Source organism: Apteryx mantelli, chromosome 2 (genome assembly GCF_036417845.1).
Source record: "Apteryx mantelli isolate bAptMan1 chromosome 2, bAptMan1.hap1, whole genome shotgun sequence".
In the NCBI taxonomy this organism is placed as follows: domain Eukaryota; kingdom Metazoa; phylum Chordata; class Aves; order Apterygiformes; family Apterygidae; genus Apteryx; species Apteryx mantelli.
This window is the reverse complement of record NC_089979.1, coordinates 21906440-21927200: the sequence shown is the minus strand read 5'-3', so window position 1 is coordinate 21927200 and position 20761 is coordinate 21906440. Positions and strand designations below refer to the sequence as shown.

Genomic DNA, 20761 nt, shown 5'->3' with positions numbered 1-20761 from the left:
GAAGAGAGCACATTGGGGGGGAACGGAGCACACTGTCACAAAAGGCCAGAGCTAAAGTTAAATTTCTTTGGAGAATTCCATGCATTGTTTGAAGAGGGAAACAAGACGCAACCCCCACGAATCTGGAAAAATCTAATAATCCCCAAAGAGGGACAACAATAAACATGCTTTTTTTTTTTTTAATAATGACCTACTTATAACTAAGTTGACACATTTTATTTGGGATGAATGAACTTTATACATTCAGAAATAATGCCATCTTAGAGCTTCTTTAGTACCAATCTGTGAATGCTAATGGAACCTAGATTTCTACAGACCTCTGCCAATGAGTTTTCAATACTTTCAGTCCCAAATTACAAGTGTCCTTTACTAGTCTAAGTAAGCCTTCTTTATGCAGACACTCCCCTAGTTACACACACATTAATAGCAAATGAGGTTTTAGTTTCTCACTTTCAAGAACATTAACTTAATCTATGATAAAGAAATAGCTACTCAGGAAGGCAAGATTCATCCCTAGGTACCATTTTTAAAGTTCAACTGAAGATAATTAGCAGATTGAAAATGTCAGCAAAAGCTGAGACTGAGATGGTTATATATCTCAAAACTTTGTATGTGAAAAATATTACATTAGAACTTGCATTCTATCTCACTATATACTATTGACAACTTGAAAGTTATTTGCAAATTTAGGGCTTATAACTGAACTGCAGGACTTAATTGTTAATTTAAGAAAAACTAAGAAAGTATGTTCAGGTATGATGTTCTTGAAATGTTACTGAGATTACAATATTAAAAATTACTTGCATATACTTGAATGATGGAAAAATTCTCTGAAATATTAAAAAGGAAACTAACTATAGATCACAGCATGGCTGTGTAAGACATTATCCAAAGAAGAGTAAAATTTTAATAAACATCTGTCATTCACTTTTGGTAACAGATATTTTAGAAAAAATACACACGCTATATTCAAAATATTACAATTTCAGAATACTTTATTGAAATCAGCATATAAAATGTTTTGAAGGCTATTCCTTAATAGGTTATTTCTAAACATTCATGAATTCAGTAATTTATTTCAAAAAAAAATCACCAGGAATACAGCAAGATGGGTACTTTATGAGCCCTTTGTTTTCCTGATCATTGCTTCCATCATATCCCACTGCTCTTTGGTAACCTAGTAAAAGACAAGAGCATTTTATTGGAATTCCATATAATAATTACACATCCAAGTATTTGTCTGAATGCGAAAGGCAAGAAATTTACTACCTTCTTCAAGTCATTGAATTCTCCTGCCATAGAAACAAATTCTCCGCCATCCATTCTAATAACCTAGACAAAACATAAGCAGTGTATTTAACAGTAGTTTTTTAGATATCCGTTTAATTCAGTCATTATTTTAAGAAGTTCTGTTTTAAAGCTACTAACTACTATAAAATACAATTAAAGTATTAATTATGATTGTAAAGAATTTCAAATTGATAGTTTGTTTTGTTTAATTTCTCAAATGCCATTTTATAACTAAGGCTTTAGAGAATGGTAGCAAAACTCAGACCCTCATAAAGGTCGATTGTATAAACAAGAACAAATAAACTTACTGCTCCATTAACCCAGCTTGCATAGTCACTGCAGAAATAGGTAGCAAGATTTGCAATTTCTTCTACAGTTCCCAGACGGCCACAGGGAATCCTCTCTATTAATCTCTTCTCATATGTGCCTGTTGGGTCAAGACGGCTAAAAGCACCCTGAGAATTAAGAGAAATATTTGAAAAAATTGTTGTATCAGAAATTAAAATCAGACAAAGATTAGATTCCTTAGTATGGAAGACCCGATATGGAAGCCAACATTTGGGGGTAAACTGTACCACATCGTCTTTGTCAGCAGAAGGACAAAGAAGAAAGCAGGAGACAGAAATGCAATTTATCTGTGTTGCACTGGTATATGTTCACTAAGGGTGACAAACTGGAATTACACTTGCTTGGGATAGTCACCCACCAACTATCTATGAAAAGCAAAGGGATTCTAATAATCTTTGTTTCCCAAATACCTGACACATGTTTGACAAGCATTTGAGGAAATAAGTGAGCCTCAAAATTGCTGCACAGAGAGGGGAAAGGAACAAAGGGGGAGCAGGGAGAGGAATGGGGAAAGTGACAGGAATAAATTATACATGACACAATAAGGAAAACTGAAAAGCAAAAAACCTTAAGTTTCAGTTAAATTGGAACAACGACTAGAACTAAACTAAGATACTGAATTTTAATATCTGAATAGCTTAGAATGTCATGGAAAATAGAAGAGGTTTTTGTTGTTTCTCCTGGCTCTTCCACAAAGAAACAACTTGATTCAGCAAAATCAGAAATGTGTTAGTAACATTTATGTTAAGTTACTGCAGTTACAAGAGTTAAGCACATTGTAATTTATGGCTCTGCATGTGCCATTTAAGTATTCTATAACAATATTTTTTAAAATGCCAGATCACAAGCTTAACAGCATTGCATTGTTATGCTTTCTTTTCCTATCATGCCTTACAGCAGTGCTCTCCAAAGATGGCAGGGAAATCCATTGAGACAATTATACTATGAAAATATCAACTGTACCAAACTCTCTCTGTCATAGACTGCCAGAGGCTGGAAAAATAAAGAGGAAGTATCATTACATGTTTTTTCTTAATTATAATTGTCTAACAATTCCCTGGATATAAGGCCTGGAGGACTTTTGATCTGATCTTGTAAGGTTGTTTTAATGCTCTTAAAACCATGCTGATAGTCACTTATCTTTCCTTTCAGTCCAAAAAAAAAAACAACAAAAAACCCACTCAGTTGTCCCATGCAGCATCTAAGACTGATGATGAGAGGAAAAAAAAAAAAAGTAGCACCCCCAGAAACCACTACAGCAAAACTAAGTAAATGTGAAACCTTTTTAGAGGTAGTAGTAATAATATCATTATTAGCTGTTACTGCTCCTAACTTTCATATTTGGAGTCAGTGTGAAACAGTTCCTCCTCTCTCTTCTTGCAGCACTGCTTGCTTTTTTCTTCCTATACCAGCGGGTCTGAATGACCTCCTCCAAACCCTTCAGTCCTTTTCATTCATACCAAAGCTCTACATTTCCTCGCTGCCTTATCTTTTCCTCTTTCTAGTTTTGTGATTTTCAAAACTCATGGGCTCTGTCCTCATATACCTCTAAGAGACTCTGAAATTTGGAGTTGATGAAATGTTTATAAATTAGGAGCTCAGACAGAAATAGGCAGTTGTACCCCACCAAGTGTAAGAACTCACTTCACTTGACAAACTATAATAGTTGGGTGTTTTTAAGCAACAGTATGATTACAGACAGACATGAGTTTCATTTGTATTAGGGTGGCAGAAGGGGCAGTGCAGTGGCAGGTTTCAAAAATTTGAGAAATTCTATTTTACAGCATTTTACAAATGAAGTATTGAGAAGTTAAGTAATGTGTTCAGTATTACAGCACAGTTTTGGACTTCCAAGGAAATCATATTTGAATTTAAAGGTTATAGAAAGGGTTAGACAATCTTAAAAGCAACACTGTACTACACAAAACATATCCAAGGTTGTGTTTCACTCCAATGCTATGTACCTTTGTTTTTATTGGACCTGGTTGAATCACATTGAATCTCATGCCATATTTACCCCATTCAGCCGCAAGAGACCTAAAAATTCATTAACAAAATGCATCAACATTTTAAACACAGTATTTTATAATGCTGTTCAGCAAAGCGTTATAATCAGAACTGAATCAAATACTAAAATTTGAGCCCTAAGCCATGTGTTTTCACTTACGATTTTTTTGGTGTTCTTGACAAAAAATTTTCAGAAAAAAAAAGTCACAATCACAAACAGAGGAATTCTGATTTAATATGTGTATCATAGACAAAGCAAACTGAAGGAGTGATTCTTTCCCCCCACAACGCATAGAGACAATTTTGGCACCCAAACTCCTTGCAAACAACTGTTAGGCCCCTATCTTTCTTTTGTACTTTAAATCACCTCACAAGTATGACATTTTCAGCATAGTTCTCAAAGATGCTCTACGCTTTGGGACAAGCGGACAGTTTTGCTTCATGGCAACATTTTCTTTGAACAAGCACTATTCTAGATATTTTATCTGTTACAGAGAATTAATAAGCTGGGTCATAAAGTCTTTGAAAAGTACACATTTAAGTCACACTCAGCTCTATAAAGCAAGAAATCATGATTCACTTTTTCCTTTATTTTTTTCTGGATAAGGAATTCTACTTACTAAAAGGCTGCAGAACTATTCAATTGCTTCTGCTGAAGCGCAGAGGAGGGACTATTTGTTATCATTGACTGCAATATAGTTAATAATGATAGAAGTCTTTCCATTTGCTGAGTAACATGGATATCTGTTACATGCTATTGTTATGAATTAAGTACAACTGCAGACCTTAATTTAAGACAGTGAAGGAAACATTTCTTTATGAAACTAGCTAGGTGAACCAATAGCAGACTACTGAAATACAAACACATCTTTTCCTAAGACAAAAGCAAGTGGAAAGCACTATGAACCTTGAACAGTTCTCCTGATTACTGTTTGCAAGTGCTGGTTTACCTATGGGAGCCAGCAGAGAGAGAGAAAAAAAAAAAAAGCAGAACTCTGTAATTGAAATTCTATAGCTTGCTACTGCCAAAAGAAGTAGTTCCACTGATTTGTCCTTATCCTTCCCCACAACAACTTTGCAGTTTAACTTCCTCTCTTGCACTGGCTCTCTGACAGTAATCTTATTTTTTTTTGACAATTTATCCAACTCATTAACCAGAAGGAAAAATTTCATTTTTTTCCACAGTGTTTGTTTTCCAGTGAATTAGCAAGTTTAATAGGCTCATTGCAGTCTGATAAGTGCCATGGCCCATGCAAGGGAAGGGGAAGAATCAGGCAACTGGGAACAAGCTCTTCCTCAACTGATTGTTGCCACTGGAAGATACAACCAAGTTACATAATTGAACAACTAGTAAAGAGTTGGCTAAAGGGGGTGGGAGTGGGAAACACCACAGAACCCCCCTTCCCCCAAATAACATCTGTTGCACTTAGGAGTTCAGAAGTCTTTGTAAATGAAAAGACTTGTATCAAAGAAACGCTACTCTGTCATTACTTCCCTCTTCTAATGATAGCAAATGGTCAGATCCAACATTTTTGGCTAATTTGTCCATTCAAAAGTACTAGCAGTGTTAAAAAGTTACTGAAGATGGCCCAGACGAAACACCTAAGTAGCAGAATTCCTAATAATTACATGTATGTCTATGCATACATACACTCACACATTCACTCTTTCACCCCGATAAAAATCACAATAATGACATTTAATATTTCCTTCTTTAAGGAGCTGTCAGCATACTACTTTCTTGCCAGGATACTGAAGGCAGGAAGGTTTTCTTACGATATAATGGAACTGGGATAACTATACCAACTAGCTGCCAGTTACCATAGCTGAAGGATGTGAAGAACAGAATGTGTTTTTGCTGTTACTCACTTGCTCATTGCTTCTACACCAGCTTTGGCAGAGGCACTTGGCACCACAAATCCAGAACCACTCTCTGCATAAATTGTTGTAATAGCCAGGAATGCTGCTCCTGGAAGTTGAAAAAACATTACAAGAAATAAACAACAACAACAACAACAAAAACCACATACACAAAGTTCAAACTCTGAATTCAAAGTGAAAAAGCAACTTCAGCAGTACAGAAGTTCGCAGCTCAAGTGTCAGGGATACCACTCTGGGTTTCAAAACAAACATCTACTCTTGGAAGCTTGTCTCTTAAGCATTTTCCTTTCTGTTCCCCCTTTCCCATGAATGAAAACAGGTGTTGGTTAGGCTCCAAAGTACAGTCTGAACCCACAGACTTCACTGACAATGAACACACATGGGCAAATTTCAGTTTAAGTAGAAGGCAGACCTTACAACGTGTTTTTAGAAGTTGCCCCAGCCAACTAGTTACTAATCACATATTTTGTCCCCAATTCCATTAACTCCTGGCTAAAAAGACAAAAAAAAAAAGTATGAAAACTTAAGTTTGACATAATCTTAAAATTACAGAGCTTTGGTTTGAAGTTAAATCTTAAAGTTTACTATACTGCAGAAAAAATATGTCCTGGAAATTCTCAGCTTTTTCTACAGTAGAACATATGACAAAGTTAATTTGCATAACTTAAAATTCTTCTTAATTTTTTTCCCATTATTATCATAACGAAGTCCTCTATAAAGACACCATTTTTTCTAATAAATTGTATTTTATCATAGATTTAACTAAAACATTACAGAACACAATGAAAAATGTAGCTCTTTATTCTTTTATAGAAGCCTGCAAATTCTGTTTGATCAATTATTAGCATGAACTTACTGTAATGAGGAAATTGGGAAGAAGGGAGGACAGGTCACTACTTACTTGTGCCACAAACTAAAATAACTGTTCTACTTACTGTATTTTAAAAATAATTTAATTGGAATAGTTACCTAAGGGACATCTCTAAAACTATATGCCTTATCAATAGTACATATGTGACAATGAAGTCACATGAGACTCAGTTAAAGATTTATGGTTAAGTTACACAGGAGAACCTAAACAGGACCATAAACAAGCGCTAACAGATATGCCTGCAGATATCATGGACACTATTTAAAGAAAAGGAGCTTCCAGCAAGAAACTTTGAAAGGAAAAACTAACACTGACAAAAAAACAAACTAAATTTGAAGTTATCTAGGATTGTTAACTATGAATATTTTGCAGATTAGAAGGGATAGTTTTTAAAATACCAGTTAAATAAAGAGAAGTGAACCCAATACAGAAACCAGAATGACCAACACATTTACAGTTTTAAGACACATTCTGGATCATGCACAATTTTGATTTCTAAAGTCTATATTCATTAGAAGGACACTATCTAACTGATTAACTTCTCTCACTTTTTAAAATTTTAATGCATAAATAAATAACATAAAGCACTAGCAGATTGTAATTCATAACCGGTGATACAATCCCCTTTAAGTATCTCAGTAGAAACTGGGACCATACTGCAGCTAGGTATTTGCAGTAAGACAAGTTCTTGCCACTAAGATTTTAGTCTAAAGGTAGAGGATTTACGCTACTTACTAAAATAGGCTTAATGTAGATCACACTGCAGATATAAGTATGTGCCAGTGTTTTAGTGACTGTCAGACGTATAGTATCCTGACAGATTATTTTAAAATATTTGCATTGGGTAGCATCTATAAAAAAATGACACTTTCCAACATTTCTGAAACTAAGGTCCTTCTGCCCAAAGGAAAAGGACAAGCAAGAGAAAATGAAGGTGGAGAATGAGAGGACAGACAGGTAACATCTGATTTACTTGCAAAACAAGTCTTAAAGAAAGCCTTAAATACAAAGTCTTGCATACAGAATCCCCTAGAAAGACGACATACAGGTAACAGCAAGAGAAATTCATTTGTTTTGGAAGCTTAGGAGACAAAGGAAGACAGGCAATATGAAGGTAAATGACTGAGACAGGATTTTGCAGAATTTGAAGCTAGAGGCAAGAAGAATAGTTTTCATTCAGCAGCAGCGAAAGACATCTTAAAGCTGGATTTCAACTTATTATAGGAGACAACACGTGCATCTGGAAGGCCATAAAGCAAACTATTGCAATAGTTTGCTATAATGATACAGTGAGATAGAGTTGGGGATGAGGATTTTAACATGGGGATACTAGCACTAGAATGTTGAAAATGATACTTTCATGCGCTGCTGATGTATTTAAGAAATACCTTGTCAACTGACCAAAACTGTTACAGACATACAGACATCTATACACAACATTAACTTTATATTGTTATCATTAATATTGTACAAACCCAAGTATGAAACATGGAGTATTTTTCAGGGGGAGGTAGGGTGGGGAGGGGGGCTTGAAGAAACTCAACTAGTTCAGCAGTTAACAAAATACAATGCAAATACAAAAGGATTATTTTAACACAGTGGCTGTACCTAGAAAACAAGCAACAGAAGTGGGGAAGAATTCAGTTGTTAAGGGAAATACAGTACAAATACAAAAGGATAAGTTTCCACACTGTGCTGGACCTAGAAAACAAGCATGAAAAGTGGGGCCATATGGAAAACCAAAACATACCTCACTGGTTTAAATGCTACTTGAGAAAATAGCAGTCAGGTCAAAAAATGAGAAAGCTCAGTATTTTTCAATTCATAACTAGAAGATAAAGCAGAATAAAAGTAGTTCTTTGTATGTAATCTGTGACATAACATACAAAGGCATACACTACCTCTCCCCTAAAGAGAATAATTTGGGTACGTGTAAGTGTGCATGGTGTCCCTTAGGCAACTATTCCAATTAAATTATTTTTAAATACACACACACAAACACACGTACATATATACACACGTATATATACACACACACGTGTGTATGTGTGTGTGTATATATATAATTCTTTGGTCAGACAGAATATCAAAGAACTACCATAATTTTAAGGTAAAGCCAAAATATTGGATTAAACTCTTAGATAGTCCAGAATTAAAATTTATATTCAGGAAGAGTGTTCAAAATATAAATAAAACCTAATACTGATTTCAATTTCAAATTTCTTTTTCAATTTACCTCAAAGATAATATTCTCCAGTGCTTTTAGTCAAAAACACAGCCGTGATTTTTTTTTTTTTTTAAGTTTAGTATGGAAAGTCAAAGTGATTTCCTGAGTTACTGTTTATTTAAATCAGTGCTACATGTCCAGTTGCTTAATGAAAACAACACAGATATAGAACAGAAAACAGAACAGAAATAATAGCATATGTTTTAAACTCTTACTCTTTAAATTTTACAGATGTTTTACAAGTAGTACAAACTCTGCAATCAAATTCTTACATTAGACCTCATGGTCTCTGGGTCCAATTTTAAGGGCAGATTCTACAATAAAATAATTGCCAACCAGTATTACAGTACCATAGTTACGTATGATTTAACTCAAAAAGAAGTTTCTTTCTAGAAAAGATGCAGTGTTAAAAATTGTTTCTTTTCAGAGTCTCAGAATTGGCTATCGTACACAATAGCAAGGAAAATTAGTAATAAGATAATGTTACAATGCTTAGCTACTGTTATCTTAAGTTTAAGATACCTTTTTGTACTTTAATGAGTTCCTTTCCAATTTCCAGAGTTACAAAGGCAGTACCATTAAGCACAATATCAGTTATTGTTTTCCATGCATTAGCAGAAAGTCGTTCAGAAGGGGAAACAAAGTTTCCAGCTGCATTGTTTATCACAATCTGAAATACATGAATAAAAATTTAAAAGTTACACTAAAAGTAATTCTTAAGCCTAGTATTCAGTATTAGTACTTACCAATGCTAATACTTACTAATTACTCTAGTACTTAAATATTTTCCATACTGTCTCAACAGCATTCTAAAAGGAAAGTTACTCCCTCCCAAGTTCTGAGGTCATATACCATATTTCAGCCAACAGAGGCACAAGAATAAAAGTGTAAAGAAGTTCAGCTAAGCCAATGACAAAAGTCTCATTAGCGGACTATTGCATGACAAGAAGTCTAATCAGCAGTCACAAAGAGAATACTGTGATTTAATGAACTGCAAGCAACTAGTACAAAACTTTTTTGAATAGCTGTATACCTGTCATTGCTGCCTTTCCACAAAGAGTAGTTAGAGAAGGTACTTTCAATACATCTCCTGCTTAGCCCTCCAGGCAAGCAAGTTATATGTACTCTTTTAGGGGGACTAAGTATCACAAAATCAGTTTTTGACCAAAAATAATGTGGCCAGATCTTCTGTGTTTATTAATAATATGAGGTGCTGAAGCAGTAAAATGGTGTATTACTACTTACGGAATGCCACTTAGATTCATGTCCCTTTACACACAAACCAAGGTCTTTGTCCTGAGGAACTTCTGGGCTAAATTAAGATATTAGAACTTTCAGTAACAAAAGGGAGCCACAATGGCCATAAATTCTACATACAGGTGATAAATACAATTTAAAGACCTCCCTATATTTTGAAGGACACTAGATATTTCAAAGAACGAAAACCCATGAACTTCAACATACCAAGGGGTTACTTGAATCACTAAACTAAATACAGCAGTGATAAAGATACAATAATAAACCTAGTGAATTAAGGACAGCATGAAACAATCTTTTAGGGATGTAGATAAATATGACTACCAAAGAAACCATATGAAAGAATGACCGCTTTCTAACTGGGAATCTTAAGGATGGAAGAACAAAGACAGAAGGAATATGACAAATGCATTAACTTCAGATTTTGAAATCTCACCACAGAGGCCCATTGGCAGTGATACCCAGGCTTGCAATATTCATAAACATATCTGTCATGTGTGTCACTAAAGAGAAAAACTAGATAGAAAAACTGAATATTCATTCACTCTGCAGTCTCTCAAATACAGAAAATATGTGAAATTAAAGAGACAGGAACTGCCTGTAAAGAACAAGACATGGGCAGCATTTATTCAAAAAACTGCTAGAGTACTGAAAATGTAACAGAGAGCAAGAAGTCTCCTCCCTCTCCCCACACACTTAAAACCTAGAGATGACGAAGTGCTTCAGCCAAGAAACACAGTAACTCATAGTCAACATAATATCCAGAATAACTGTCTATATATCAGGACAGTTAGCAAGTTTTACAGCAGTGCTATAGCACATAGCTATGAGAGATACTTTCTTCACTTCAGACTCGCCACATGTAAAACTTCAGAAAGTTCTCCATCATGTCTATAGGAAGCTATATGGTGAATGCAAATCATCTACAGTACACAGTTGCCAGACAGTTTTAAATATCATTGCATATACTTTACATCAATGTTAGTATCTTCATCATACTTTTTAATCAGCTAGCAGAACCCAAGTTGCTCCTATCACTACTAAATCAGGATTTAGTGCCTATCACTGCTTAGATTCCAACACACCGCCCTTCTTGAGGCACAAGCTGTTAAGAGCTCTGTATTTTGTGCCAAACTATTAAAAGATGTTTAGCTCTTGACTGAAGATATTTTTTCTTGATTTTAGGGGGACTCAGTTTTCAAACTGGAATCTTCTTTATATTTTTTTAATAAACTAAGAACAAAAGATGATGCTTATGATTACTTCTGTTTCTAATTTGGGAGACATTCTGTTAATAAGCAACAGGTGTAATTAGGCACCAACACAGGTTAGTCACCTTTTTAGGAAGATTTTAGGGCAATATTCTGTACACTTAATTCAAAGAATCCCATCACAACTGTTCCATTTGTGTTCATTCACTTGACTCCTGCTCAGGCTTTGGGCCTAGCACACAACTCATACTGCACATTGGCATACATGCCCACACGCCTGATGTATGCTGGGAGCAGCACCATTAGGCTAAAGCAAGAGCAACACGTACACCAGATACTCAAGGATAAAAAAGAATGAGGTCTGCTATCCTTGCAGTTTTATAAGTAACTGCTTGTTAACACCTGATAAGACAAAAACTCTTGGGAATTAAGCAAATTCTTGCCTAGTAACCAAAACGACCAATAGGGACAGTACAAACCAAACTTCGGAGCTGGAAGGTAGGAAGCCTTGTTTGCTTTTTTACCTAACGAGCTTCTAAAAATAAAGTTTGTTTCACACAATACGCTGTCCTGTAAATTTGAGAGATCACAACAAACTGTGACACCCATTGCTTACAGAAAAACTGTTAGTCCTTAAAATAGGCACAACAATATTCTGCCTATTTGACCATTATGTATTTTAGTAACTACAGGAATAGAGTAGACAGTACAACTGCCAATGTCAGCTTTAGCTTTAAGTACTTGCCACTTTTTGTCTAGTGTGTCTTTAGACACCATTGCTTTTCTACCATATTAATTTTCTTCATAGCTAGCATGCAGAGTATTTTCAATAATGAAGACTGAAGTTCTTCCCTTTAACTAGAACACTTACATCAGGATGTCCTGCCACTTGGATTAATTCAGCAACAGCATTCTTAACAGAAGCTGGATCTCTCACATCACACTGGATTGCATAAACCTATGTAATAATGGGAAGACAGCTGTAAGACTTCAAAGACACATTCATAAATTAAACAAGCCACAGAAGCACATACATGCATAAAGCCTGTACAACCTCTTAATTATAATAACTAACATAATCCACATTTCTGCAAAGTTTACCTTATTCCCTGTTTTAGAATAAATTTCTTCTGCTGTTCCTTTCAAAACATCAAGCTTCCTAGAAACAAGTACATAATATGTCACTGGATTTCAATTAAATAAACTTATAATTCCGATCAATAAAATCTGAAATACTACTTTCTGAACAAATATGAGCTAAAACTTAAAATGTCATGTGTGCGTGCATGCACGTATTGCTGAGTTTAGTGAAATCTTACTTTTAAAATAAAATTTATACATAATTACTAATTTTCTGAAAGAAAATTATTTAAATCTGAGTCCTCTCTCCTGGTTACTGCTACTGAAAAGCAACTCAAAAGTGACAATGAGAGTATTTTATGCTAGTCAAATGCAGTAAGCAGGCAAAAATATTTATATCTAAGTATGTATTCATAATAAACTTAATTTTAGCTACTAATATACTAGTATTTTAGAAAGGAGATATATACCGAGACTTAAAAGTAAGTATTCAAATCACTATTTGGAAAAATGTCATAATGCTTGTATTTCAATTAAGTTATTTCAATTAATTATTTCAATTAATTAGACTTTTTCTTTATTGTGATGTTACTTAACAGAATTTTAGAAAGATCATCTTCATTAAGGGAAAACTATAGCTGTCTTTAAAAGTCTTAAGAGTTAAAAGGAATGGCTTTAATTATTACTTGCAGTTAAAATCTACTGTATAGGGATCACCTGCAATAATAAATTCAAAATGATTAATAACATTCATTTCAATTTTGTGTTCTCTTTTACACTTTTGTGGAATTTACATCTTAACTTTTGGGGTTGTTTGTTTTACAGCCACTTTTCACAGAAGATTTTTCTGAGTTTGTTTCTTCCTATTGCTGCCTACACAGCAGACCTAATTCACAAGGGATTTTAGAGTTAGATATTTGTAGATATATCCGCAATTTTTTGGTATTTATAATATAACATTGTAATTTAAAGTTTTCTGAACTAAATAGAAGAAATTATTTTCTGTTCTTCTTCATAAGTTTTTGTTTTCTTCTTGAAAGCTGGACAGATGGATCAATTCAGCATTCAGTACTAAATTAAAGCTCTAAAATGTGTTTGTTAGTATTTACCGGCTTGCTATAAAACACTTGGCACCTAAACTGGAGAGAGCTGTTGTCATCCCTTTGCCAATCCCAGTACCTCCACCAGTTATAAAAGCCACTTTCCCTTGAAAGGTATTCGGTGGCAACATCACTTTTTGTAGAGGTGAAAAGAACGTAGCTTGCGGTGCACTGCTGTCTTGATGCAGCACATTTGGCCCACGGCTGAAACACTGAAAAAACAAAAGGAGGAAAGTTTTCATTTGTATATACAAATTCTCATTTCTACACACAGGACACTATACCTCCGCTGTCATAAGAAAATCTAATTTTGAGTAACAACTATAACTGCTTTCCTATTATTATAAACTAAATGTAAAGCCAACTACATTGCGTTACACTAAAGCATAAAGACTTTCACATAAATGCAAATACTAGACTAGGAAAGCACCGGAGCCATTTTAGACTGTTCCATTCCAACTGAACTACTGAAAAAACATTCTCATGGTATTTTTTGTTATGTTGAATGTTATTCTTATGCCTGTCACTTTTACTCATGCGTGTGGAAATTCTTTAATGTGAGCCCACCAACTCATTACAGGCTCTAAAGACAGATTTGGGTTTTAGATTCATAAGTGTACTGCACTTTACAGATAAGAGTAGCCCTACTAAATTCATAGGATTGTGAAGTTACAGGCATATGTAAGTCTTCACAAACTCAAAAGCTTCAGTGGTAGCTTCAAGGCTTTGATCCTTTGCTATTATAGTCAACAGAACATTCTGCTTTACTGGCTTTCACGGAGTAGAATTAAACTGCATGAAACCTTTCCCCAGCCATTATCTGAGCTGTTAAGCCAACTAGTACAGTCTTCCAGACAAATCTGTGCAAGGTTAGGTATTAGCATTACACTCTGTCCCAGCAGAAATATTATTTACAGAAAATTAGCTCTTAGTGAACTAGTCCCAGCAAAAAAAGAAACATGCCTAGTGCTTTAAGAAAAAAAAAAAAAGAAAGAAAAAAAGAAGAAATTCAATATTACAACTAGCGATCTACGTAGTAAGAAAATATTCCAACGATGCAAAGAGAAGTCTGTAATATCATCAAGAAAGTCTGCTGCAAAAATAGTCAAGAGTATTACTGGCATCCTAAAACAGCAAACTAACTCAACTCCAAAACTAACTACTGAATTAAACGCTTTGGGATAGTAGCATTGTAGTAATAACTCAGACATTCCAGAATTATTCAGAATACAAAGTTACATCAGCCTGAAGCTGTGAAAACACTTTTAAGTATGAAAAAAAACCTACTGCTTTCATCTGTGAAGTGCACAAAATTAGAAGAATACAGGCTATAACTATATTTATTTCCTTTAATATTAATTGTACTTGATTCATAATGCATCTCATCAAATATACAAATTCTAGTACATTTTACAAAAGACTGCTTAGCTACTTTTGTATAGTATTGCTAATAACAGCATACAAGTATTTAATACTCAGTCTCCTGTTGACACCAAGAAGAAAGGTTATTTCAAAACAGCACAAATATTACAAGTTTTTGTTGTTTACTAAATCCTGTTTTCAACACTAAAATTAACAGATTGTTTTTAGCAGTAGCTGAATAATCATAAACGTCAGACCTTATAACGTACATGGATGTGGGTTTTATAGTGCCTAAAGCCAACCCGAGAAACTGCATGCAGATCTTTGTATGTGATAATACACATGCATGTGAGTAACACAGGCAAAAAAAGACCAAACAATCATGGAATTAGACTTCCTGTGTAACAGCTATGTTTCAATGAAAGGATTAAACAAAAACTAAGAATAAAGAAGAGTTGTGGGCACTGTCTAGAATAAAATGAAGACACTAAAGCTTAAACTAAAGCTAAATTTGTCATGAAAGTAAGGCAATCCAGCCAGAACTACAACACTTATATTAAAGAAGTATTTCAGGCATTCTTTCTGGAACTTGAACTCCTCAGCTATTTGCAATTACTTCTCATAAAAAAAAAAAAAAGAAAAAAAAGCACAGAAAACACAAGTGGTTTTAAGATATACAAGCAGCTCAAATGGAGAGTCCAAAGAACACCACAATATTTTTCCAAAATGACAAAATCCTGCTGATCAGACCTGCCACCAAATGTCTGTATAATACTTTTTTTTCAAAAAAAAAAAAAAAGCTTCCTCCGGTGAACATCAAATTTGCATATTTTTACTAAGTACCAAAATACTGATGAGCCTCCAGGAAAAGGGTCAGTGAAGATTTCCTTTGGGGTTTTTCTTATTAGTCCCCTACTCTCCTACCTCTTCTTGGGTATGTCGGGAGAGACGGGCCCCCTCTGGGAACTTCACCTCGCGGCAGGGACCACATCAAGGCGGCATTCGGGCTCCCTTTGGCGTAAGGAGCTACCCCTTGGCAGCACTCCCCGTCCTCTCTGTCTCCCTGTCCGGATGCTGCGCCGGCAGCGGCGGCAGCCTGCGCCTCTTCCCACCGCCAAGGAGAAACCGCCGAGGAGCTTTGCCCCTCTCTGGTGAGTGGAGGCACCAGGCCGCAGCAGCAGCGACACTGCACCGAGAGCGGTGAGTGACGATGATATCAGCAAGTGATAACGTTGGCATCACCCAGCAGCCTTCTTGCAAGGCCGCAGTAGTTACTAGCTGGCACAAGGGGCTTCCTTGACAGGACTCGATCAATTTAACCATTCTGGCAAGCCAGAATTCAAGGACAAGGTTTTAAATTAAGTCTCGGGTCTAAATAAAGATAGAAAGGTGGCAGGAAACGGGGAAAAACCAAACCCACACCAAGAGGAACAGCTCACCCCGGGATGGAGGTGAAGCAGGCGGTCAGTGCAGGAGCCCCACGGGAGCCGCACCAGGACCACCGCGAGCAGCGCTGCGCCGGGCCCAGCTCGGCGGCAGCGGCCTCCAGCGCCCCCGCGCGCACGAGCCGCGGCAGCGCGCAGCCCTCCCGCCCGAGCCGCACGGCGCAGCTCCGCCGGGAGGATCAGGGGCGACACCGAGGCCTCCGGCACCGCGCCCGGAGCGCCCCCGGTCCAAGGGCCGCGGAGGCGGGCGGGGGAGGGAAGAGGGGGAGAATCCCCTTCTCCCGATTTGGGACAGTTTCCCCAAGCCCCGGCAGCCACAGCGCAACCCCGGCCGCACTGCGGCCGCCGGGCCCGCGCCGTGACAAGCGCGCAGGCCCCCGGCCGCCCCCCGACGCGGCTCGGCGGCGGGACCCCGGCCCTCCTCCTCCAGCCGCCGGCGCGGGCAGCCGCGGTGCCCTCCGAAGGCACGAGGGCGCCGGGCAGCCCCGGCGGGAGAAGGGCCCGAAGCAGCGCCGAGGCGCCGGCCTGCCCCCAGCTCCACGGCGGCCAGGAGCGCCTTACCCGCCGGGTGCCGGAGAAGCGGGCCGCGGCACCAGCACGCAGACCCGCCCGCCCCAGCCGCGCCGCCGCCATGTTCCGTGCCGAGCGGTCGCCGCGCCGCGGGGCTGGGGGCGTTGCCGCGGGGCGGAGAGAGGGGCGGGGCCGCGCCTCGCGCCGCTCCGCGCTGGGGGAGCAGCCTCGCCCGCGGGGGGCGGGCGCGCGCTGCCTTTAACGGCCGGCTGCCGCCGCTCCTGCTTCAAACCCTGAATTGGGATAAGCGACGAGGCTTCCGCGGTGTCGCAAAGCAGGACAGCCCCGGGCCGCCTCACTGGGCTCCCCCACCCCCCGGGACCGCTGCCCGCGGGCAGCAGCGAGACGCTGGCGGAAATATATAAAAACAGGTGGGTTTGGTCAAGAAAGTCGATTGTCTTGTGGGCTATGCTAAAATAAACGGATGCGCCCCCTGTATAGCTGCTGCGCACGGTGTAGATGCTGGTTCTTTCCCCATCCCAGTAAGAAAGACTGCCTGCTCCTAGCAAGTACAATAGGGTGTTTAATTGGAATAGCCAAAGACAGGAAGGGAACAAAAGATTAGCAGTTAAATCTTACGTCCCTTCTGATGTGGGGAGCCCTGAGGTGATATGGCCTGGGGCGGGCCGTGCTGGGCGCTGTGAGCGTCTTGCCTGTGGTGGGGCTCCCTGGCATTTCGGGCTTCAGCACTCTTAGAGGGTCTTCTTAGAAGAAGACAATTCTGTTCATCGTTCCTGCTGCCAAGCCAAAGGACATTCGCCTGACACCGTGACGCTTCAGTTCTAAAGATGGGTGGCGGCGTGGCCGGTGCCAAGCGGGAGCTGCCTGCGGGTTCCTGTGCTGCGATAATCCTGCTGAGTTTATCCTGCTGTGGCACATGGGCACAGGCTGAGGCCCACTCAGGTCAGCTGTTATGCGGTCACCAGCTCCTCCACATACAATAGTTGGATCCAGTTAGGATCACTGCAACTAGCAAGGCTTCTTAGGCAATCTTGCCACTTCTCTGTGGGTGTTTCTGGAGAGAAGGGTTTTTATTTAAGAAAAGCTGTGGCAAAGCAATCTGACAGTTGGGATTCTCAAATCTGATTGATAACACCCTTCCTGATGTGGGGTGAGATTTTGTTAAGCATATTCACAAATCACTCCCTGACAGTAGCAGAAAACAGCATCCATGCCAGCTCTGTTAAATACACCAACTATCTTTGACTTTGTTGTGAAACAAGGCTTAGTGGAAAGATCAGTATTCCCCTTTGTCTCATTCCAAGTTAAACACTGTCAATGGAATTCAGAAAAGGCCTGAGCAGTTTATGAACATTAAATCATGTTACAGGGCATTATTCTGAGATAACAAAACATTTAACTATCTGTGTTGAGAACACAGACTGGCCAATTGCAAAGGTAATGAATGAATGATTTCCATCCTTTTGTGAAGCTTAGTTAAGTTAGACAAAACAAACTATGCAGCCGTACTCAGTTATAAAGAATCACAGAGTAAGAGGGGAAAGGGAGGAGTAACGTGGCCGCTAAAAGCATCTATAGATTCTAGAAAGCTGCAGATTTTGAGTAGAAAGGACCACACAGCCAAATCTATGCAGTTACAAAACTCAGTATGAGAGACGATAAACATATCAGTGCATCTACACTATCAACTTTTAAATTAAAGGGAAACTGAATACATAATGCTATGGAGGCTCAGAAGCATCAGAATTAAAATCATAAGGCTTAGTCATCAGCATGCTATGTATAAAATGATCAAACAATTCAACATTCAAAATACAGAGAAAAAATCTGGTCTGCATTTAAAAACATCTTGTAGGATAACCTGAGAAATTATAATCCTGTAAACCTAACCTGTGTAGGGGATAACAGTAATTAAACCTAGTAACACCTAGAAAAGCATGATCTGAAAATGTCTAACTAGCAATAGTCTTCTCTGAAGAGATGTGTCAATAATCTTTTACAGAAATGTTTATGAGCTAATGAACATGTGAGAATTCACAGACATAATTTTGACTTTTGAGGCTTTGGCCAAGTGTCATAACAGGGCTCGGCAGACACCTGAGTCTTCATTGTAAACTTGCATCCCTACACTACATCTGTCGCTCAAACTACATATTTAAAGAAATGCATAGCACTTAATTATAAAATTTAAAAACAGTTCAAGAGACCTTTGGCACAAAAGGCTACTAAGAGAAAATCCTGTCAGGTACAGAATATCACAAACAAGGAGAAAGCAGGCATCCATAGGATATGAAGATAAGGCAGACATACATTTCTGTTATGGGCAAAATATTAACAATAGGTTACCTCAATATTCTGTTTAGATACTGTTTTGCAGGGTTTACAAAACTGTGGTACTATTCCACCAGTTGTATGCAAGTTAACCCTATAAGCCATATGAATATCTGAAATGCCTCATTCTGCACTGGTAGTTTCTGAGCAAACTAAGTTTGGCACTCTGCTGAATTGTTTATTTATGATCTGAAAAAAAAAGAACCAGTAAAGAACCAACAAATATTAGAGGACACAGTTACTTAGGTCAGTCAGGATAAGACTGCAAGAAACTCAAAAAGCCTAGAAGGTAAACAAATGGGAAAACACAACAGCAGAAAATAAAATAAAAATTGATAAATGCGGGGAAATGGAAATCATAAACATTATTATACAGTTTACAGGACTCGTACAGTATCTTATGATGACGATTTGTCAATATGAAGTTGTGGTCAGAGAAGTCAAGCGCATAGAATAAATAAGACGTAGAATAATGACAATGAATAATAATACAGAGAGTATGTAAGTACAGTTATATAAAGCTGAGAAATAGCCTCATTTAGGATACACTATACATTTCTGGTCACCCTAGCTCAAAACAGAAATTGCAAAATTATGAGAGGGACTAGAAAACCAAGCAAAAAAGATAAAGAAAACTCACACAAAATAGATTAAGGAGACTAGGATCATTTATCTTATGTGAAGTGTAGGAGGGAAAATATAAAAAGGTACGTAAGTGAGCATTTAATAAGAGTACTTAAAGTCATTACACATGGAGAATAAACATTGAAATTCTACGGAAATAACATTCTTGACTGACATATTTATATTTCCATGTGTTTTAAGTAAAACTTTTCCTATTAAAAATATTTTATCTTGAATTCTCCCATTCCATTTCAGCTTAGTTTTCTGAGTTATGAATTGGCTGTGACCATACCCCAAAAGTGTCTTTTGTTTTGCGAGGATAAAGGGCAGCCAGTTACCAACATTCATTGGTTCAGATGCAAACTGATTACCTAGAAGGAAGAAATTTCCTCTTCACCTGCCACCTAAACACAGCTGTGGACATTTGGGATTTGACACCCTGTTCCGAGCTGTGTAAGAGTAGACAGAAACTGCTTAACAGAAACTGATGTTTGCAACCGCTGATCACACGTGCATCATTGTTTCTCCATGCATGTTCTCTTGCTCCGTGCAGGAACAGTATGGGGTAGCAGAAGCAGCAGATCTTCTGCACAGACCACATGCTGAATGGAGTTCAAGACCCTGTGAGCCTAGGCCTTTATTCCTTTACTTGTAATTCCAGTAAGTAAGCTTATTCCTTTTACTAATGTAAAAGGTGCCGAGATTTCAGTTCACAGAATCACAGAATCGCTGAGGTTGGAAGGGACCTCTGGAGATCATCTAGTCCAACCCCCCTGCTCAAGCAGGGTCACCTAGAGCACATTCTGTAATACTTCCTATTCTACATGTAACGCATTTTGTTAGGAGATATTCGGGGTTTAAAGCATTAGGAACTATGAGTAAGACACAGACAATTGCCAGGGCCCGAGGGTACTAATAGGCTTTAAGGGCCCTAATCGGCCTCATCTGCCCCCCCACCCGCCCAAGGCCCCGGACCCGTTTCAGCTCGGCCCCGTTCAGCTCGCCAGGCCCTGCCGGAGCTCTCAGGAAGCGGTGAGGGCCGGCGACTCCTAGTCGTGCCGTGCCGGGCCCCGCGGGGCAGCAGGGCAGCCAGGCGCTGCGGAGGGAGGGAGGGAGGGAGGGAGGGAAGGAGCCGAGCCGAGCCGAGCCGAGCCGCCCCTGCCCCCGACCGCGCATGCGCGCCGCGGCTCCCCCAG

At 38.5% G+C, this 20761-nt stretch overlaps 1 protein-coding gene across 1 annotated transcript; it reads right to left on the bottom strand.

Annotated features, from left to right (window-relative positions):
- Positions 1 to 977: 977 nt before the first annotated feature.
- Positions 978 to 16753, bottom strand: DECR1 (2,4-dienoyl-CoA reductase 1). Its single transcript, XM_067290273.1, has 10 exons — positions 16641 to 16753; positions 13282 to 13484; positions 12194 to 12251; positions 11964 to 12050; positions 9147 to 9294; positions 5515 to 5614; positions 3603 to 3675; positions 1599 to 1745; positions 1270 to 1332; positions 978 to 1177 (listed from the first exon to the last, which is right to left on the bottom strand). Exons 1-10 carry the CDS (start codon positions 16710 to 16712, stop codon positions 1118 to 1120), a joined length of 1011 nt encoding a protein of 336 aa, XP_067146374.1. The 5' UTR covers positions 16713 to 16753; the 3' UTR covers positions 978 to 1117.
- Between the last annotated feature and the right edge of the window lie 4008 nt (positions 16754 to 20761).

Excerpts from the sequence above, each read along its gene's own strand:
- DECR1 (XM_067290273.1), bottom strand. The coding sequence starts at position 16,712 with ATGGCGGCGGCGCGGCTGGGGCGGGCGGGTCTGCGTGCTGGTGCCGCG. Across the intron at positions 12,252-13,281 it reads AAGTGTTTTATAGCAAGCCG|GAAGCTTGATGTTTTGAAAG; the intron begins GTAAATACTAAC and ends ACTTGTTTCTAG. Across the intron at positions 12,051-12,193 it reads ATTCTAAAACAGGGAATAAG|GTTTATGCAATCCAGTGTGA; the intron begins GTAAACTTTGCA and ends ATTATTACATAG.